We start from the raw sequence: 19,758 nt of genomic DNA, 5'->3' as shown, positions 1-19,758 counted from the left end.
GTCACGTCTAGGTCTCGGATCTGACCTTGGAGCCCGGACGTCTAGCGTGGCAGTCAAAGAAACAAAAAGCGCACGGGGAACCAGTGGGGTGCCGGCTCTCAGTCACAAAGGCCTGTGTACTCTGAGTTGTTCAGAAACTTGGCCTTCCTTCCCTGGAAATTCACTTAACCAACGCTTGCTTCGTGGCATGGGACTGTGCGCTGTGGCTGCCCTTTCAAACTCAACTTTTGCCACGAGGGACCGTGGAAGGGAGCAGAAAGTGTAAAATGAAATCCACTCTCGGTGAAGGCTGGGCGGCTGGAGGGAGGAGCCAGTGGAGTTTTGCCGAAGAAGTTGTGGACTGTGGAAGGAATTCAAGTTAAGAATGAGGTTCGGATCCGATGTGCAGGCGTGGGTATGCGGAGGCGTTTATTAATACAGAATGTTTGTGGCTGAATGTGAGGGAAGTGTGAAAGGACAGAGCTATGCTGCCAACATTGCCTGATTTTGATGGAATTAAGAGAAAAATTCTCCACTGGACTCTAAACTCTGAGGGCTTTGCCAGGAAAAACAAGGGTGTGGTGGTGAGCTGGGGAGATGAAAATATAGGTTTTGAAATGTATTCCTAGAGTGGAAGCATTTTCAGGGCAAAAATACACAGGTCCATAGAGACACGTCTGCAGTGTTTGTGCTCAGAGGTAGGTGATGAAAAAGCCGGCAGCGCCTCTTTGGAAGAGTCTTGCGTAGATAAACCTGAGAGGACGTTAAATCTAAGTTCCTGGAAATGTTGGGGTGACTCTCTGTCCCCCCAGTTTGGTGTCCACCGAAGAACATCCGCGTGTCTGCTCTACTGTGTTAGAGTCCAGGATTACTGAAAGGCAAAGATGTGGCTCAGTTAATTTTTCACTCATTCTTTATCTGGTGCCAGACTGAGCTGTTTCTGAATTTGTGAGGCCAACGCGATTTACAGGCAAATGGAACCCTGCGCTGTTGTACTTCCTTTTGCACACACCAGCTCTGTTCACAGTTGAATCCTCACTTCCCAGTACGGGCTGAGAGTAGGGTCTGGGATGCTTCTGCCCAACCCCAGCACAGGTGGCGGAGGGGGAGAGGTGCCTGGGAAGGTTGCCCAGTGTGCATTTCGCCTGCAGTGGCTCTGTGGTTTACTCACACTAGAGAGCTTAAGTGCCCCAGGACCAGGCAAGAGCCTGAAGCCTGAGTGGAGTTCATGGTCTCATTGTTGGCTCCAAGAGGTCTTTTACGGAGCAGGGCTGGCTCCTGGGCGCAGGGATGATGGATTAGGACAGTAGGTGGTGATGAAGTGACAATGAGGCTGCTAGACAGACTGGCCCAGATAGGTGGCCCCAGGTTGGTCCGAAAGAACCCTAAACTATACAAAATAGAGCACTTATCCTTCTCACCTGATCTGCCTTCTGCCGCGGCCCCAGAGGCCTCCACTGCCCTTTGGTTAACCCTGACCAGCAACAGGACAGTGTTTCTTTGACTAGATTTCCCCCATTGCCAGTAACATTTCTGTAGCCTGTGTAGCAACATTGTAAGTCCGAGCACGCAAATACAGCCTCCAAATGTGGTGACCATCATCTTGTTTTTCGTGTGTTGCAGGAACAAATAGAAGCTTGATTATAGGAGGGGGATATAGATCCTAGCAGGCACGGGTGTGGCCAGGGGCTCAGTTCACACAGCCAGGTTGCCTGTGTGTAGAGCAGGTGCAGCAGTGTGGCATCTGTCTGTGTTTACCCTGGCTCTCTGCGAGGTGGGAAGACCTTAAGGACTTAATGTGGGCCTCCGCTGATAAGGATGTTGCTGTCTTTGAGTATTGAAACCGTGAAGAGACCCATCTGTTTTTCTGCCATTTCCTTGGCAATCAATTGAGCAAATACTTTTCACAGCCTGTTATGTTAGAAATGAGAGACTTTCTAGCTCAGGGTGCTTAGTACCCCCCCCCCCCCCCCCCCGTCTTTACCACCTCCTTTAAAAAGTCCTCTCAGGGGCAGCTGTTTTACATAATGGTTAAGACTCTGGGATGCTGCTGGCGCCGCGGCTCACTAGGCTAATCCTCCGCCTTGCGGCGCCAGCACACCGGGTTCTAGTCCTGGTCGGGGCGCCGGATTCTGTCCCGGTTGCCCCTCTTCCAGGCCAGCTCTCTGCTGTGGCCAGGGAGTGCAGTGGAGGATGGCCCAGGTGCTTGGGCCCCGCACCCCATGGGAGACCAGGAGAAGCACCTGGCTCCTGCCATCGGATCAGCGCGATGTGCTGGCCGCAGAGCGCTGGCCGCGGCGGCTATTGGAGGGTGAACCAACGGCAAAGGAAGACCTTTCTCTCTGTCTCTCTCTCTCACTGTCCACTCTGCCTGTCAAAAAAAAAAAAACAAAAACAAAACAAAAACAAACAAACAAAAAAAAAAACAAAGGCTCTGGGATGCCCACATCCCGTAGTGGAGTGCCTAGGGTTGAGGCCCAGCTCTGCTTCTAATCTAACTTCCTGCTAATAAACACCCTGGGAAGCAGCAGGTGGTAGGTCAGGTCGTTGGGTCCCTGCCACCCACATGGGAGATGGATGGAGTTCCTAGCTCCTGGCTTCAGACTGGCCCAGCCCTGGCTTGTTGCAGTCATCTGGGGAGTAGACCAGAGAGAGAGAGATCTCTCCCTGTCACTATCTCTTGGTTTCTGTTTGCCTTTCAAGTAAAAATAAAATTTCTTCCATAAGAACACATGACTGAACATGTACAGAAATATAGTTTCAACTAAGGCCACTAGCCTTTTTCCACCCTTTCCCCATTGTCACCCCAAGTCCCTTCTGCATAAACAATGTGGAGCAGCAGCTGTAGCAATGCTTGGCCCTCAGCAACTTGAGAGGAGTCCTGAGGCCCGGGTTCTAGTCCAGGCCATGCCAGCAGCAAGGTGCTACCCCTCTTAAGGAGTGGCTTCTCCTCTGTGAAGTTAATGGCGTCTCTCTGGCAGAGCAGGCAGACGCGGCGGGCAGGTGTGCCCCATGAGTCAAATATTAAGACAGATTTGCAAATGGATGCTTTTAGCAGTTTGACTTACGCCAGGCTTCTTGTTTGCTGTGTTCTTCCTACAGCCGCGAGGTTCCGGGAATGGCTCACTTTGGGAGTTGAAGGGCTTTTGGTTTATGTGGATTTAGAGATCAGCCTGTTTATGCTTCTGCTGTTTCCTGTTTTATCAGATAGAAGGGGAAAAACCCTGAATTTTTAGGAATGTGTTGCCCGCTGCTCCGCGGGTCACCCTCAGTTCCCTTGCTACCGATATAGGAGGGTCCAAAACACTGATGAGAGTTCCGGGGTTCCTTGCTCTGCATCACATTCTCGGCTGCAAATTGGCCTTGAGCAGATGCCGGGGGGGAACGCTGGCAGCCGGTACCTCTCCTTTACCTGGACCTACTTGCCTCTTCTGCTTCTCCTTTCGGTAGGCGGAGCCAGGCAGAAATGGTTTTTCCATTTGTCAGCCCTCAGGACCCTAATCTGGATTTTGCATGCTGTAGAATATGGAATTTTATTTTTTACAAAAAGATTTATTTATTTCAAAGTCAGAGTTGCAGAGAGAGAGTGTACAATTTTCCATCTGCTGGTTTGCTCCCCAAATAGCTGTAACAGCCAGGGCTGGATCAGGCCAAAGCCAGGAGCCAGGAGCTGCTTCTGGGTCTCCCACTGGGTGCAGGGACCCGTCTTCTGGTGCTTTCCCAGGCCATTAACAGGGAGCTGGATGGGAAGTGGGGCAGCTAGGACACAAACCTGCACCCATTTGGGATGCTGGCCTTGCAGGTGGTGGCTTTACCTGTTATGCCACAACCTGGCATCGGAATATGAGCTTTTAAGACACTGGCCAGCCCCAGAATATGGGCTTTTAAGACACTGGAGCCAGACAACTCTGCCCCCTCTTCAGCAGCTTAGCATGACCAGCTGCTGTGAGAATGTCCCTTCTGTGCCTGCGTTCCTCTCTGTTCTACTGAGATCTGCATCTGCAGACTTGCTAGCTGCTCTCTTACTCCTCCCAGCCTTAACCCCTGTTTCTTCTTAATGTTTGTTTGCTTGTTTATTTTCATCTACTCGAAACAGGCAGAGTGACAGAAAGCGCGAGAGAGGAGATTGATCTTCCATGTGCTGGTTCACTCCCCATAGCCAGGGCTGGGTCAGGCCAAAACCTGGGAGCCTGGAACTCCATTGAGGTGGCAGAAGCCTAAGCCCTTGAGCCATCTTTGCTGCTTCTCCGGGTGCATTAGCAGGGAGCTAGATCTGAAGCAGGGTAGCTGGGACTCAAACTGGAGCTCCAATATGGGATATAGGCACAAGCTGTGGCTTAACCTGCTGTGCCACACGCCTGTGCCCTTAACCCCCTTTTCAGAGGCTGACTCTTGGCCTTCCTGATGCCCAGACACCTGGCCTCTTCAGGCCTGCTGTTGTTCCCTACCCCTTACAGTGAGGGGCTCAGCAAGCTTTGCTGAGCTGCCCCATGCACACTGGGACATCAGGGCTGCTTTTTGGTAAAGACCTGGTCTCACCCCTCCCTCCTTCAGGTCAAGGCTCCTGCAGGCCTGGGTGCTGGTCAGCCTGTGTTTGTTTTTAAAAATAAACTAATTTTTATGATAGTTATGTGGGTGCATTACTGTTCAAAGTTTCGAGCAACATTGAAAAGCACCAGGTGCAGCCCTGTAGAATCCTTCTCTTTGTTAGGTTTGAGTTTGGCTGGCTGTGTGGCTTCTTGGTGCAGGACCAGAGACACTTGAGGTCCCCTCATCCCCTTTCACAGTAGCCCTGTGGCCTCTTCCTTTTTCAGCCTTTGGTTAAACAAACAAAACTGAGGGGGTGGGGTTGCTATGTGGAGAGGGGGTAGTCGGAGAGGAATTTGGGATCTGTTTTCTCCGAATTTTGAGCTTGTCTTCTAAGGAAGCAGGAGTGTGTGAATGTCTGCCATATCTGTGGATTTCAGAGGTGACAGGTTGAATATGGCTTTCTTGTTCCTTCACCCGTGGCTCTGGGCTCAGGTGCCAGGAGGGACTTGAACAACCTGTGCTCCAAATCCAGTCCCACAGGCTGCAAGACAAAGGCTGCTGGGCCTGTCCAGCCAGCTTCGCCTTTCAGCTTGATGGTTCTAGGCCCAAGCTGCACCTGGCACGGTGCCCTGGGAGCCAAGGCAGTGATAGACCTCCCTCCCCAGGCGCCTTTGCCTGCTGGCTTCTATGAGAGTGAAGTGGCCTTGTGGCAGCCAGGGAACAAATTTGGCAAAGCAATGAAATGACTTACTCTCTGTCATGCAGGAAAGAGGGTGGTTAGGGCTTGGCAGATTCAGAGCTATTTCTCATGGACAGGAGTCTCTTTGACACCTTAAGCAAGAGATTCCCATAGAACCAGGAAAATACCATTCCTCCCAAATAAATAACAAATGAGAGAACATAGGCTAGACCCATCTGTTGTTGCCACTCCTTTTCTGTTCATTTCCTTAACATTCCCTCCACCTGCTGCGTCCCCGTTCCCGCTCATCACATCAGCACTGCTTTTGTTTCTGCTGGGATCTCTTCAGGCCTGAGGTTTGGAATTTGTATTCGTGGTAGATATGCCCAGTCGTTAAATTCTAGCTGCTTTTTGATTTGGGAACTGTAGGTTTGCATTTCCAGTTATGGAAAACACCTTATCTCAGCAGAGTTAAATATATTACAAGTCAAAGGGGAAAGCATCCGATCCTAAGTATAATAAATAATAGCTGCTAAGAGGAAGCAGTTGGTAAAAAAAAGAGCATACTTGTATCATTCTGCCTCACACCCCCCACCTTTTCCAAATAGACTTGGTGTTTTGAGCAGTTTTAGGTTCACAGCAAAATTGAATGGCGAGAGAATTCCCATATACCCCTGCCCACCCCCCCCACATGCATGGGGTTAGGGGGTGTCCCCCTTCCCCATTATCAGCATCCCCCACAGAGTGACACATTTGTTGCAGTTCTTGCACCTAGGCTGACTCCCACCCCCACAAAGTCCATGGTTTAATTTAGGGTTCACTCTCCGTAGTGTCGCTGCTGTGGGTCTTGGTTAATGGATAATGACACGGGCCCACCATTAGAATGCCCTACAGAATAGTTTCATTGCCCTAAAAATCCTCTGTGTCCTGCCTGTTCATCTGTTACCCCACCCTGGCAATCACTGGTCTTTTTTCTGGCTCCATAGCTTTATCTTTTCCAGAGTGTCACAGTGTTGGGATCCTAGAGCCCGTGGCTTTTGCAGGCTGACTTCCTTCGCTTAGTGATATGTGTTTAAGTCTCCCTGACCTCCTTTCTTGGCTTGATAGGTCATTTCTTAGCACTGAGTGACACTGAATGGTCTGGATGGACCGCGTTTATGTATCCATTCACCTACTGAGAGCACCTTGGTTGCTTCCAAGTTTGGGCAATCGGGAATTAAGCTGCTGTATACATCTGTGTGCTGGCTTTTGTGGGGACCGAAGTTTCAAGTACCAAAAAGCATGATTGGCTCCCTCCATTTTTTTTTTTTTAATTTGACAAGTAGAGTTACAGACAGTGAGAGAGAGAGAGACAGAGAGACAGAGAGAAAGGTCTTCCATCCGATGGTTCACCACCCAAATGGTTGAAACGGCTGGAGCTACGCCGATCCGAAGCCAGGAGCCAGGTGCTTCTTCCTGGTCTCCCATGCAGGGGCCCAAGCACTTGGGCCATCCTCCACTGCCCTCCTGGGCCACAGCAGAGAGCTGTACTGGAAGAGGAGCAACCGGGACTAGAACCCAGTGCCCATATGGGATGCTGGCGCCGCAGGCGGAGGATTAACCAAGTGAGCCACGGCACCGGCCCTGCCTCCCTCCTATTTTTAATACAGAGAAGTAAATATAGTATGACTCCTGTGGAATTTGTGAATGGGGCTGTGCGCTGTCCTCAGTTGATTAACATGTCTTTGGTGCTGTGTTGTCACTTGGTATTGAAGCCTTACAGTTGACTCAGTGGGCTGACTCTTGCATCTTTGAGGTACAGGCACACACTAGATAGCTCAGCCAGGAGCACCCTGGAGGTACCAGGAGCCCCAGGCCACCTGACATCCCCAGAGGGTGACAAAGGCATGAACATAGGGACTTTCTGTCTCTTTCTCCCAGACTCTTGTTTGAGCCCTGTTTCTCTCACTAACAGCATTTCTGTTTAAATTTCTTACTTTAAAGCCAAGATGCTATAGTTTATCAGCCAGAAACTCTCCTAACTTATGGACTTTAGGAGTGCAGTGACAATGGATATTTCTAGCGAGCACATTGCAAGTTTCCAGGTTCCTAATGCTGCTGCAGAATCTCCCAAGCAAAATAAAATCTACTTCTGGAGAATTTTAATAGTTAGGATTTTCACTTTTAGAAATAGCACTCCAGGCAGGAAGTGATGTTTAACAAACTACACCCATATTCTGCCTTCACCAGATAGAATGTTTACTGTTTGTAGTAACACAGTTACTGTACTTGGGAAACATTGTTATCAAAAATGCCATTGCCGTGGTTTTGTATATAATCTTTGAATGCCCACAGGGACAAATGAAACTCATTTTGGTGGAGCCCTGTAGCACGGTAGCAGGTATTGATTGCTATATAGATACACAAAGCCATGATGGGATGGGTAAGACCTGGCTCAGGGAACTGTGTGCCCCCCAGGGGAACAACCTGAAGCCCGATGGGTTTGTGAGGAGTTGGAGTTGGGAAGGCTGAAAGCCGCCCCTCACCTTTGCACAGGTGTGATCTGTGCAGAGCTGGGCACACAGGTGTGATCTCGAGTACTGGGAGCAAACCAGACTGAACGGCCTCATGTTCCCATTGTGAGGGGGGCACTTGGGGTCCCGCGGGTGCCTGAAAGTAACGAGCAAGAGAAGCTGGCTGCCCGGTGAGTTGGCTGTCTTAGAAAGGCTCATCTAGGAAGGTTTTATTTTGTTTGGCACCCACAGATTCTGCCTACAAAAACAGCAGCCTGTTTCTGCTTTACAGCCAGACTGGGAACCACAAGGCAGGGGCCTCTCTCACAGTCTTGGAGTCTGATGTTTGTGAACCCAGGCAGGACTAGTGAGGACCCAAGAAGAGGTGCTTCCCTTAGGTTGCTGTGATAAGTGTCTACCTGCTGGTTGCCAGCAGCCAGCTTTGGGCAGCCAAGGAAAGCCCCAAGGGTCCCCAGCCTAGCCCCTTTGTTGGAGCAGCTTGGGTGCACCTAAGGGACCCCCACTCAAGACAGCTGCCCATGGGTACTGTCCTTTCTATTAGCTGGAAACCCAAAAATGCACTGTTCTCAAAATTAGAAAGAAAGGTTTCAGGGAATAAATGCCGATTAGTCTTCATCAATTTTGTCTGGAAGGAATGTGAACAGTTATCAAATTCCACAAGGTTTGAATGGAATCATGCAGTGTTTGTCCTTATGCTTGGCTCGTGTCACTTAGCATCAGGTCTTCAGGATTCATCCCTGTTGTGATGGCGTGCATCGCAGGTTTTTTTTTTTTTTTTAAAGATTTATTTTATTTATTTGAAAGACAGAATTACAGAGATAGGTAGAGACAGAGAGAAAGGTCTTCCATCCGCTTGTTCACTCCCCAGATGGCTGTAGTGGCTAGAGCTGTGCCGATCCGAAGCCAGGAGCTAGGAGCTTCTTCCAGGTCTCCCACATGGGTGCAGGGGCCCAAGGACTTGGGTCATCTTCTACTGCTTTCCCAGGCCATAGCAGGGAGCTGGATCCGAAGAGGAGCAGCCGGGACTTGAACTGGCACCCATTTTGGATGCCAGCACTTCAGGCCAGGGCGTTAACCCACTGTGCCACAGCGCTGGCCCTTCACAGTTTTAATTTTAAGACTGAGTATTTTACTGTATGTATATACCTAGGGGTGGAGTGGTTGGGTCAAATGATAATTCTGTGATAATTTTTTGGGGAACCACCATCCATGCTATTTTCCATAGTGACTACACCATTTTACATTCCTGCCGATGGTGAGCCAGGGTTCTAATTTCTGCACATCCCGGCCAACCCCTGTGATTTTCTGTCTTTGTGACAGTAGCCATGAGTGTGAAGTGCGGCCAGCCCTCTGTGTCTGCAGGTTCTGCATCTGTGGATTCAACCAACCGTGCACTGAAAATATTTGAACAAAATCAATTATACCTGTGCTGAAACATGTACAGAGTTTTTTTCTTGTCCTTATTCTCTAAACAATACAGCATAACTATGATTTACATGGCATTTACAGTGTGTTAGGTATTAGTAATCTAGAAATGATTTAAAGTGTCAGGAGGGTGTGTGTAGATTCTGTGCATAAACTGTGCCATTTTATGTGAAGGGCTTGAGCATCTGTGGATTTTGGTGTCTCAGGGTATCCTGAAACAAATCTCTTGCAGACACCCAGGAATGAGTGTGTATTACCTTTGCTTTTAATACACTGTATTTGGTTGGAAGGCTATATAACTTAACTTTTGTTTGAGAGACAGAGAGCTTCCTTCTGCTGGTTCACTTCCCAAATGCCCGCACATCACCAGGACTGGGCCAGCCAAAGCTGGGAGCTCGGAACTCGATCCAAATCTCGCATGTGGGCATCAGGAAGTTGAGCCATCACCACTGCCTCCCAGTGTGTGCATTAGTAGGAAGCTGGAATCAAGAACAGAGCCAGGACTTGAGCCTAGGCACTCAGTATGGGACGTGAGCATCTTAATTAACTTATAGGGTAAATGCCCGCCCCTAATTTCACCTTGGACTCATGGCTGTGTTTAACAGCAGGTTCAAGAAATTCCTAAAATAATTCACGGCCAGCCTTCATGAGTGGGTGCGACCCTGCTCATTGCAGGCCGCTGGAAGTAAAACTGGCCAGAGCTCACAAAGATCTGCATGTTCTGAGAGCTGTTCTTCACCAAGCTGCAAAGTAGTAAGTGCTGGAGCTTTCGAGCAAGTGTGTATTCCAGTCCTGCGTGCAGAGCGTACGTGCTCTCACTGTTTGGCTCTGTGTTGAGTGAACATTTCCCTGAGAAGGGCGCGTGCTCAGCCTGTGGGCCGTAGAGGAGCAGACGGTTTGTGTGTATGTCCACCCCGGAGTCTTTGGTGCCACCTGGGCACCACAGTCTCCCGAGGTACAGTACTGGCCTCTGAAAATCAGTCACCGAGCACTCTGCGTCCCCTGGCAGTCCCTGGCTTCTCTGCTGCTCCCTCCCTGGCTTTTTCCTGTGGGATCTGGTGACCAGAGGCATCTTTCTGAGCTGACCTCCAGAGAAGAAATCGTTCGCAGAGAGATCTCAGTGTTGCCTCTGGTATGAATGTCTCTTACAAAGAGGAATGTGACTCTGAGGACAATTCTCAGCCAACATGCAGCCCACGCATGTCCTGGGGCATGTAACAGATCTGTCTTGGGGCTTGGACAGCGTCAGATGCTGGGCCCCAGGGAGGTAGGCAGGCAGCCTTCCACGCAATCCCAGAGGAAGCCACAGTTTGGCTGCCTGCTGATAAAGTGTGGGAGTCGAGGGTTGTGAGTGCACGTGGGTGTATGAGTGTATAAGAGCGTGTGGGGGGAGGGGGCTCCTTGCACGTTGCAGTCCTCATGCAGTTTTTGTCCAGCGGCCTGGGGAGCCTGTCCTTGCTGCAAACGCTTTCTGTGGCTGGCGTGTGTGGCCGGTGGCTGACACCAGAGCTCCCATCACATTTTTGTTCGGCATGTTTATTTTTGTTAAGTGCTTTATTATTTTTTATGAGCTCAGAATTACAGAAATCCAAGGAATCTGCCCCTTGACTTGGTTTCTTGCTAGAGCAAACAAAAGGATCTTGACACGGGGAGACATCCCCGTGTGCCCCTCTCTTGGCCTGCACCCCCGTGGAATTTCAGCTCCTGTGGGCTGCAGCCACTGGAGGAGGCCCAGCTCTCACCCAGCTCCAGGCTAAAGCTTTGTTTCTCGGATGCCTGTGCTCAGTCCCCTCCAAAGCCAAAAGCCTTACGATTTTAATCTTTGCAGGTTGCAAAGGGTCTCAAGTTGTATAATTAATATTTAAAGGACAGATTGTATAAGGTGATGGGGGTCCCGCTCTAACACACCCTGCCCCGGGCTGGTGGTCCTGCCCCTGCCTGCTGCCTACCCCATCATTTCCACACATGTCCTCTGTCCACCGAGGCGGCCAGGGGCTGTCGGCTCTGCCTGGGAGGGGCACTTTTGCCAGTTGACTTGCCTTTCCCTTTCCCTGCAGGCCCATGTCTAGAATAAATGCTGTTTACGTGGGCCTCCTTTATTTTTTCCCATTTGAAAACAAAGCCCTTCTTGTTTGAACTTGGAGCATCCTATGTCTCAGAACCGTAGGGACTTCCAGGTCACTTAGCTCAGCAGGCAGCGAGGGACCCCAGGAGCCCCTTGCAGCTCTTCGGCCTCTGGCCCTTGCTCTCTGCTGGGACACGTCTGGTCACCAAGCCTTGGCAACTCACATTCCTCCAGACAGCCACTTCCATTTTTGGAAGGACAGAGTTTGTACTTTGGGAAGTAACTTGGGTTTAACTGTGATTCCACATGGGAAGGCAGTGACCCCATTCCCTCTCGGTTTTCCAGCAGCCCTGAATGATAGGAGAGGATGCCAGCCAGTTCAGGAGTCAGGGGCCCAATCTGATGTTGCTATGTGGGAACGAACACAGTGCATTATTGATGGGGAACTTCTTACGGTGCAGAAGGTGACTATCAGTCAGTACTGTCTGTGTTTGAAAGTGCTCTAATGCAGCGTCCCCCAGTTGCTAGGCTGCCCCCTCCCCGCCCCCTACTTCTGCAGTTCTTCGTGTTTATGATTAGCCCCTGTGTTAGTTCTGTTGCGTCCTGATGCACATATACAGCGCTTAGTCCTTTTATACACACTTGAGAACATCAAGGCCCAGGTAGCTCCTCTCTGGGGTCCACCCAGCAGATATGAAGTGGTTTGTGCCACCGATGCACCAGTCCCTACAGCCTGGCTGCCAGATGTTTGTCCCCAGTATGGCTGGGCACAGAACTGGCACCGAACGGGGCCAAGAACCCTGAATAACCTGGGCTTGGGGCCACACGCACATTGGTGAGACTTGGAGTGAGGGTTGGGGAGGAAAATCAGCCCTGCGGGGGGGGGGGGGATCTCCTTTATTCACAAACTCTGAGTGCGTGTGGGTGTGGATCCTGTGACTTCCGGTCACTGAGGACAGGGCGGCAGAGGCCCGGCTCTTTTGCGATCCAGGGCTGGCTGCACGTGGGGTATGCTGGGGAGTCATCACACAGTTCATCCCGACCCCTGTCCTTGAGAACAGGCCTTCAGCCGCCCAGACCCTGAAATGCCCTTCTACTCATCATTGGCTTTGGGACAGCTCTGCACGGAGAATGCTCACAGCGCGGTCTGGCAGGCTGAGACAGCAGAGCTGGTGTGTTTGTAAGGCACTCCCCCCCCCCCCCCGCCCCACCCCGCACATCCTGCCCCTGGGCTCTGGTGTGGACCCTCCGTCTCTATGATCATCTTTGAGACTAAGCTGGGGTGGAGTGGCCTTTCTGAGGGAAACTGAGGGAAGAGGGCCTGTGAGCAGAACTGATTTGCTCTGTGCAGGAGAAGTGCTGTGGTTGGTGTGTGTCCTGTGGTGACAGCGTGGTCTCCATTGTGACGATGTTAAGAGGCAGTGGGACCTTTAAGAGGTGGGACCTGGTGAGAAGTCACCTCTCTGGCTCCCTGCCTGGCTGTGTGATGGCTCCCCATAGATGATCCTCCACACCCAAGCAGATGCTGGTGCCATGCCCTTCAACTTCCAGAACTGTGAGATAAACAAACCTCTTTTCTCTATGAACTACCCAGCCTCAGGTATTTCATTCTAGTAATGCTGCGAGGGGGCTGTCCGATCACCTGACTGGGGGCAGGTGCTCCCCTGTGTGGGAGGGGTCCTTTGTGGAAGGATGTACATTACCTGGAGCTTCTTGGAGGGAGGGGTAAGATAGGACTATAATAAATAATATAAATAAATAAAAATATCAGACTCAGTTTAAAATAGCTTATCCCGTGTCCAGCCTGTGTCTTTCTCCCCAGGAGAAGCTAGGTGTGGGTGAGATGTTTGCCAACATGGGAGTCCCGCCAGGGAGGGGAAGGGGAGGCCAAGGGGAAAGGTGGTTTCCTGGAGGCATTTGTTCAGACCAGTGAACGAAACCTGCGGGACCCAAGGCCGAATTCGCAGTGATTGTCCTGAAGGGCCCTTTCTATAGTGGTCTGCTGGGAGAGGGAAAGGAACAATTTCAGCGTTCTCCTTAGAATTAAATTCACGTTTTCTTCATTGATTCTGCTGATCCTTCCAGATCTCTCCCGGCATATGGGAGGCTAAGGGGAGGACTTAGATGTTAGCATCGACCGCAGATTAAAACCTGGCCTCCTTTTTAGAGGTTACCTCATTTCATGTTCACAATGACCCTGCAAGGGCAGTGGGGTTCTCCTTTACAGACGAAGGAACTGGGCTCAAAAAGGCCATGGCTGACCGCTGGTGGGGCTGGGACTTGACCAGGCTGGTCGAGTGCTCTTCCGGTTCTAGGTGGCCTCCCTCTGTGTCTGCCTGGTAGGAGAGAGGAGGCTGGCGGCCTTCATGGGAGGTGAGGAAGAAACCCAAGGGGGTCAACACCCTGCGTTCCAAGCAGCACAACCAGGACTGTTTACAGCTGGGAGTTGGGGTCATTCCTGGGTTTTGGATTCCTCATGGCCCTTGGTAGATGGAGGTTTGCGTGGGGTATGTCTGGGTTTGGCTTTCAGATTAATTCTTGGATTTTTATTTTAGGACATAACTTGGCAAGATGAGCACTCGGCTCCTTTCTCCTGGGAAACAAGGGTAAGTTGGATTAAATTTAGGTTTATTTGTCCTTTTAAAAAGGATCAAGTAGTTATAGGTTCTTTGGCCATTTAATCGACTTAGAAGGCAGTAGTCCCCACTACCAGTCTGTAGGTGAAAAGGGAGAGAGGAATGGGGAGAGAAGGGTGAGGAGTGAGGCAACTGCTACGTGTGGGCTGGTGACGGGCGTGGTGTTGCCCCCGTGGTGCCCATGCATGGGGTTCCCGGAGCTCTGCTCAGACCTCTGCCCTCCAGTGCTCTGCACCTTGGTGGGGGTACTCTGTAAGACAAGGTTTTGAGCAAGGGGGAGGTATCTATATCCGGTTTACATACATATGCATGGATTTATCTAATGCAGCCTGACTTGGATCACCAACCCTGGTCCCTGAGTCATTTGGCATTAAAAAATAAAAAAGGATTTTTTTTTTTAATTTATTTGAAAGACAGAGTAACAAAGAGCAGGAGACAGACAGTGAGAGATCTTCCATTTGCTGGTTCACTCCCCAGATGGCTGCAATGGCCAGGGGCTGGGCCAGGCTGAAGCCAGGAGTCTGGAACTCCATCTTGGTCTCCCACGTGGCTGGCAGGGGCCCAGGCACCTGGGTCATCTCCTGCTGCCTTCCCAAGAGCATTAGCATGGAGCTGGACCCATAGCGGAGTAGCCAGGGCGGAACTGGTGCTTACATGAGAAGCCGGCAGTGGCTCAACTCATGGTGCCATAATGCTGGTCCCAGAGCAGGATTTTTAAGTGCTAATACTTAAAAAAAAATTTTTTTAGGGGCAAACGTCATGGCATAATGCGTTAAGTCACCTGCCACAATGCCAGTATCCCATATGAATGCTGATTGAGTCCCAGCTGCTCCACTTCTAATCCAGCTCCCTGCTAATGCACCTGGAAAGTACTTGGACCCTGCCACCCATGTGGGAGAACCAGATAGAGCTCCAGGCTCCTGGCTTCGGCCTGGCCCAGCCCTGGCCATTGCAGCCATTTGGGGAGTGAACACACAGATAGAAGAGATCTCTCTGTCTCCACCTTTCAAATAAATAAATCTTTTTTTTTTTTTTTTTTTTTTTTAAATTTTTGACAGGCAGAGTGGACAGTGAGAGAGAGAGAGACAGAGAGAGAAAGGTCTTCCTTTGCCGTTGGTTCACCCTCCAATGGCCGCCGCTGCAGCCGGCGCACCGCGCTGATCCGATGGCAGGAGCCAGGATCCAGGTGCTTTTCCTGGTCTCCCATGGGGTGCAGGGCCCAAGCACCTGGGCCATCCTCCACTGCACTCCCTGGCCATAGCAGAGAGCTGGCCTGGAAGAGGGGCAACCGGGACAGAATCTGGCACCCCGACCGGGACTAGAACCCGGTGTGCCAGCGCCGCAAGGTGGAGGATTAGCCTATTGAGCCATGGTGCCGGCCCAAATAAATAAATCTTAAAAATATTTTTTAAGGGCTGGTGCTGTGGCGTAGCAAAGTAAGTAAAGCCACCGCCTATAGCACCAGCATCCCGTATGACACCGGTTCAACTCTTGGTTGCTCCACTTCCAATCCTGCTCTCCGCTTATGGCCTGGGAAAGCAGTGGAAGATGGCCCAAGTGTTTGGGCCCCTGCATCCTTGTGGGAGACCAGGGAGAAGCTAGCTCCTGGCTCCTGGCTTTGGATTGGCTCAGCTCCGGCCATTGCAGGCATTTGGGAAGGGAACTAGCAGATGGAAGACCTTTCTCTCTCTCTCTCCCTCTCTCTGCCTGTAACTCTTCCTCTCAAATAAATAAATAAAATCTTTAGAAAAAGAGGCCAGATTCCTATAGTAATCTTCTTTTAAAAAATAACTTAAGCCTTTGAAAAAATTAATTTAAAAAAATTTTAAAGATTTTATTTATTTATTTAATTGAAACAAGGTGACAGAGAGAGACAGAGATCTTCCATCCATTGGTTCACTCTCCAAATGGCTGCCAACATCCAGGTCTGGGCCAAGCAGAAGCCAGGACTCCATCTGGGTCTCCCACAGAGTGACAATGACACTGGATCATCTTCCACTTCTTTCCCAGGTGCAGTAGCAGGGAGCTGAATCAGAAGTGGAACAGGGGGGATTCAAACCAGCACTCATATGTGATGCTAGCATTGTAGGCAGCAGCTTGACCCACTACACCACAGTGCTGGCCCCAAGCACTGATACTTTAAGGGGCTTATGTTTTTGGTTTTTCATTTATGCTCAGTTTCTGTGCCCCTCATCTCAGCAGACATGAGCTTCCAGGGGATGGGGCAGGGTGGATGACAAGTAGGGAAGTCTGTAAGGGACCTGAGATGTCCTCACATGGGGAATTGTTTCTGAAAATGGAATATTTCTTCAGGGTTCAGATGGACAAGACAGCACTGTCTTGGCCCACAGCATATAATAGCATTTGCTGATCTCAGGACAGATGTGTAGGGTGGTTGAAATTATTCTTAAGTTAGGAATAAGAGATGGTTTTGGTGAATATGTGGCATTAGTTCAGATGACCATGTTCATTTGACAAGCATATGAGGATACTTCAAAAAATTCCTTGGAAGACTGAGTTAAAAGATGTTTATTTTGGTGCAAAAAAATTGAAATCCATGCATATGAGAGGTCTTTAAAAAGCTCATTTTGTCATAGTTATTATGAAAAAAGCTATGCATAGATTGCAAGTTTTTTTTACACCAAAATAAACTTATCTCTTTAAAAATATATTTATTTATTTGAGATGGAGAAGAGGGAGAGAGAGAGAGAAGTTGGCAGATAGAGAGTGAGTACTTCTATCAGCTGGTGCACTCCTCAGATGCCTGTTGGGGCTGTGCTGGGGCTGAAGGTGTGCCACGTGACAGGAACCCATCACTGAGCCAGCACCGCTGCCTCCCCGGGTGTGCCTGCAGTTAGGAGCTGGAGTGGTCAGGAGCTGGAGTGGTCAGGCGCCGAGCCCAGGTGCTCCGATGAGGGACGAGAGCGTCTTAACCACTCGCTAGGCCAAGTGGCTGCCCCTAAACCTACATTTTAATTCACTTTTCCATGAACTTTCCTAAGTGCCCTTGTAGATTCCCTCTGCCATTGGCACTGCTGTTGGGTCTTGAACATCCTGATAATAAAGATACAGATGTTCTGTATTATATACCTTATTTTTTATTTCTACTACAGATTAATAAATAACTTCCATCTGTGCAGGGAGCCAGGTGAGTGCAAATGATTTAATTGTAAGCCAGAGTCTCCCTAAGGGATCTGGACACTGGTTGGTGGGGTGGGGAGAACAGGATGTCAAGAGCAGTGTGGAATTAGAGTAGCTCCAAAATCCAGCAAGAGATCCACTGCAACACAAGTTGTAAGTAGGTAGGAAGTACATTGTTGCATTGATATTGAGCCAGGGTCCCCATTACCCCTCAGTCGGGCTCCAAATTGGATGGGGGTGGGAAACACTCATCCTATATATTAGGGGTATAAGGCCTGCAAACTCATTTGGTCTGGTCCTGCCAAGGCAATTGCATGTGGAACTCGAAATTCAATAAATCTATAAGCAAGCTAATTTTTTTAAAAGATTTATTTATTTTTGTGAAAGTGTTACACAGAGAGAGGAGAGGCAGAGAGAGAGAGAGAGAGAGAGAGAGAGGTCTTCCATCTGATGGTTCACTCCCCAGTTGGCTGCAACGGCCAGAGCAAGTAGGCTAATTTTTAAGTTGATAATGTTGCGCGGCCTACGAATAATGCTGTAAATATCCAAATGGCCCTTGGCAGGAAAAAGGTTCCCCACCTCTGCTAGAGATGATATCTAATCCAGCAGTGGTAGGCAGACGTGTATTCTATGTGTTACAATGAGCAGCTCTGGATACAGTGGCCTAGAATACAGGGTGGATTTCTCTGGAATGTTCTTCATGTTTGATGATCATAGCAGTAAAGGCAAAGGAAAGTCCAAAATAGTTAGAATGTCTTACAGCCTAAGCCCATGATGTGTCCCATGAGAGTGTCTGCTGTCTTACCTTGTTCAGTGTTCCCGAGTCAGTTGTTTGTTGGCTGGGACATTTCATGCATTATTAACTTGGTGTAAGTGACATTCTGGGAGAAGGTAGTACAGCTCCTAGAGCAGCCTCTGACACAGGCACAGCTCCTGGGACTGGCATGAGATAGATGTCTGGGAAAGGTGCGGAGCAAAGAGAGGGAGCACAGTCCTGTGGGTTCCTGCTTATGCTGCTGTTAATTGTGAATTGAGAAGGCTTGCTAAAATCACATCAGTGTGTGGCACCCACTGTAACTTGTGTCTCTTAAGTAGAAAAAGCTTGTCTTTGTGGCTCAGAGTTCTGAAGCCCATTTAACATTCCCTTTCAACAGGAACACTTGTTTATTTCACAAGCTGGTGGGCTCACTCTGTGTCCTTGTCTTTCCTTTTGCTGTCTCAAGGTCAGACTTGGGAGTCCTGTAGTTCGGTGTCACAACCCTCTGGAGGCAAAATAGAGCAGAGGGGCTCGTACCTTCCTCTGTTGAATTTTAGGAATCCCTCCCTCCTTCCTCCTTAGCCTAGACTCTCATCCCATGAATCTAGTGATTTGCCATCTCTTAAGACTTAAAGATTTTTTTTATTAATTAATTAATTTATTTATTTATTTTTTTTTATCTTTTATTTAATGAATATAAATTTCCAAAGTACGACTCATGGGTTACAATGGCTTCCCCCGCCCCCATACCGTCCCTCCCACCCTTTATTTATTTATTTTTTGACAGGCAGAGTGGACAGTGAGAGAGAGAGACAGAGAGAAAGGTCTTCCTTTTGCCGTTGGTTCACCCTCCAATGGCCGCCGCGGCCGGCGCACCACGCTGATCCGACGGCAGGAGCCAGGTGCTTCTCCTGGTCTCCCATGGGGTGCAGGGCCCAAGCACTTGGGCCATCCTCCACTGCACTCCCTGGCCACAGCAGAGAGCTGGCCTGGAAGAGGGGCAACCAGGACAGAATCCAGCGCCCCGACCGGGACTAGAACCCGGTGTGCTGGCGCCACTAGGTGGAGGATTAGCCTATTGAGCCGCGGCGCCGGCCCAAGACTTAAAGATTTTTAATACCTCTTTGGAGAGCTACAAACAAGAGATGGCTTTACTGGGGGGAGGGAGAGATGCCCCAGTGCAGGGTTAGAGTCAGCCTCCTTTTCCTGCTGTTCCTCAATGGCAGCTTCCTCATTCTGTCAGTTACCTAGTGATGCAGGACTAACTGTCCCCACCCCCTCCCCCTCCCCCTGCCCGTAACCAAATGGCCTGGAGCAGCCTTTGATGTGCTCAGCTTTTCATGGGTCAATGGTGTGGGCCGGGCTCAGCTGGGCTGTTCTTCTGGGGTCACTTATGTGTCACTGGCAGCTGGAAGGGTGCTGAGAGTGCTCACTCAGGTGTCCCCTGGGCCGCGTATCTCCTGCGAGCCATCCCAGGCTTCTTCACTTGGTGGTGGATGAGACCCCTGGGGGCAGGGCGGAAGCCTGCAGGGCCTCTGAAAGCTTAGGCTGGGATTTTGCACCGTGCGGCTTCTGCTTTGTTCTGCTGGTCAGATCGAGGCGTGAGCCAGTGCCCATTCAGGGAAGAGCACAACTCTTGATAGAGGAGTGGTGGAGAGTGTGTGGCCATGGTTGAACCAGGATTCTACACTCTGGCACCCGCCTCATTTCATTTCATTGTTAATCCCTGGCTACTTCTTTCCATTTTAATCCAGGATCCATGGATTTTTTTTTTGTAATTGTAGTAGAATATGCATAACATAAAATTCACCATCTTCACCATTTTCAAGTATACGATTCAATTTACCCTATCTCCAGAATTCTTTTCTTTTAAAATTATTTTTAAATTGACATGAAAACTTGTGTTTATGATACACAGGGAGGTGTTGGAGACTTGTAGACGTGGAAAGGTGAAGTCAGGCTCATCACTGAATCCACACTCTCCGTCTTGAAGTGAAATTCTGCACCCGCCAAGCTCATTCGTGCATCCCCCA

General features: G+C 49.8%; 1 protein-coding gene across 6 annotated transcripts in view; it reads left to right on the top strand.

The window, feature by feature from the left end:
- C13H1orf198 (chromosome 13 C1orf198 homolog) overlaps window positions 1-19,758 on the top strand; it is a 35,631-nt gene that overhangs the window by 1,107 nt on the left and 14,766 nt on the right. For 2 of the 6 annotated variants that reach the window (XR_011381504.1, XM_070055520.1), the window contains exons 2-3: window positions 13,747-13,797; window positions 15,688-15,837. Coding sequence is in view for 3 of the 6 variants with exons in the window: in XM_070055520.1 (XP_069911621.1) it covers window positions 13,747-13,797; window positions 15,688-15,837 (201 nt within the window). In the remaining 3 variants the exon portion in view is untranslated. Of the gene's footprint in view, window positions 1-226; window positions 395-13,746; window positions 13,798-15,687; window positions 15,838-19,758 lie in introns of those variants that run through there. The other 4 variants (XR_007909678.2, XM_008268268.4, XM_070055521.1 and 1 more) reach the window with 3 other exon arrangements.

The sequence above is a fragment of the Oryctolagus cuniculus genome, chromosome 13 (genome assembly GCF_964237555.1).
Source record: "Oryctolagus cuniculus chromosome 13, mOryCun1.1, whole genome shotgun sequence".
Lineage (NCBI taxonomy): Eukaryota > Metazoa > Chordata > Mammalia > Lagomorpha > Leporidae > Oryctolagus > Oryctolagus cuniculus.
Note: the sequence above shows the minus strand (reverse complement) of the source record. Positions and strands in the feature narration are given on the sequence as shown.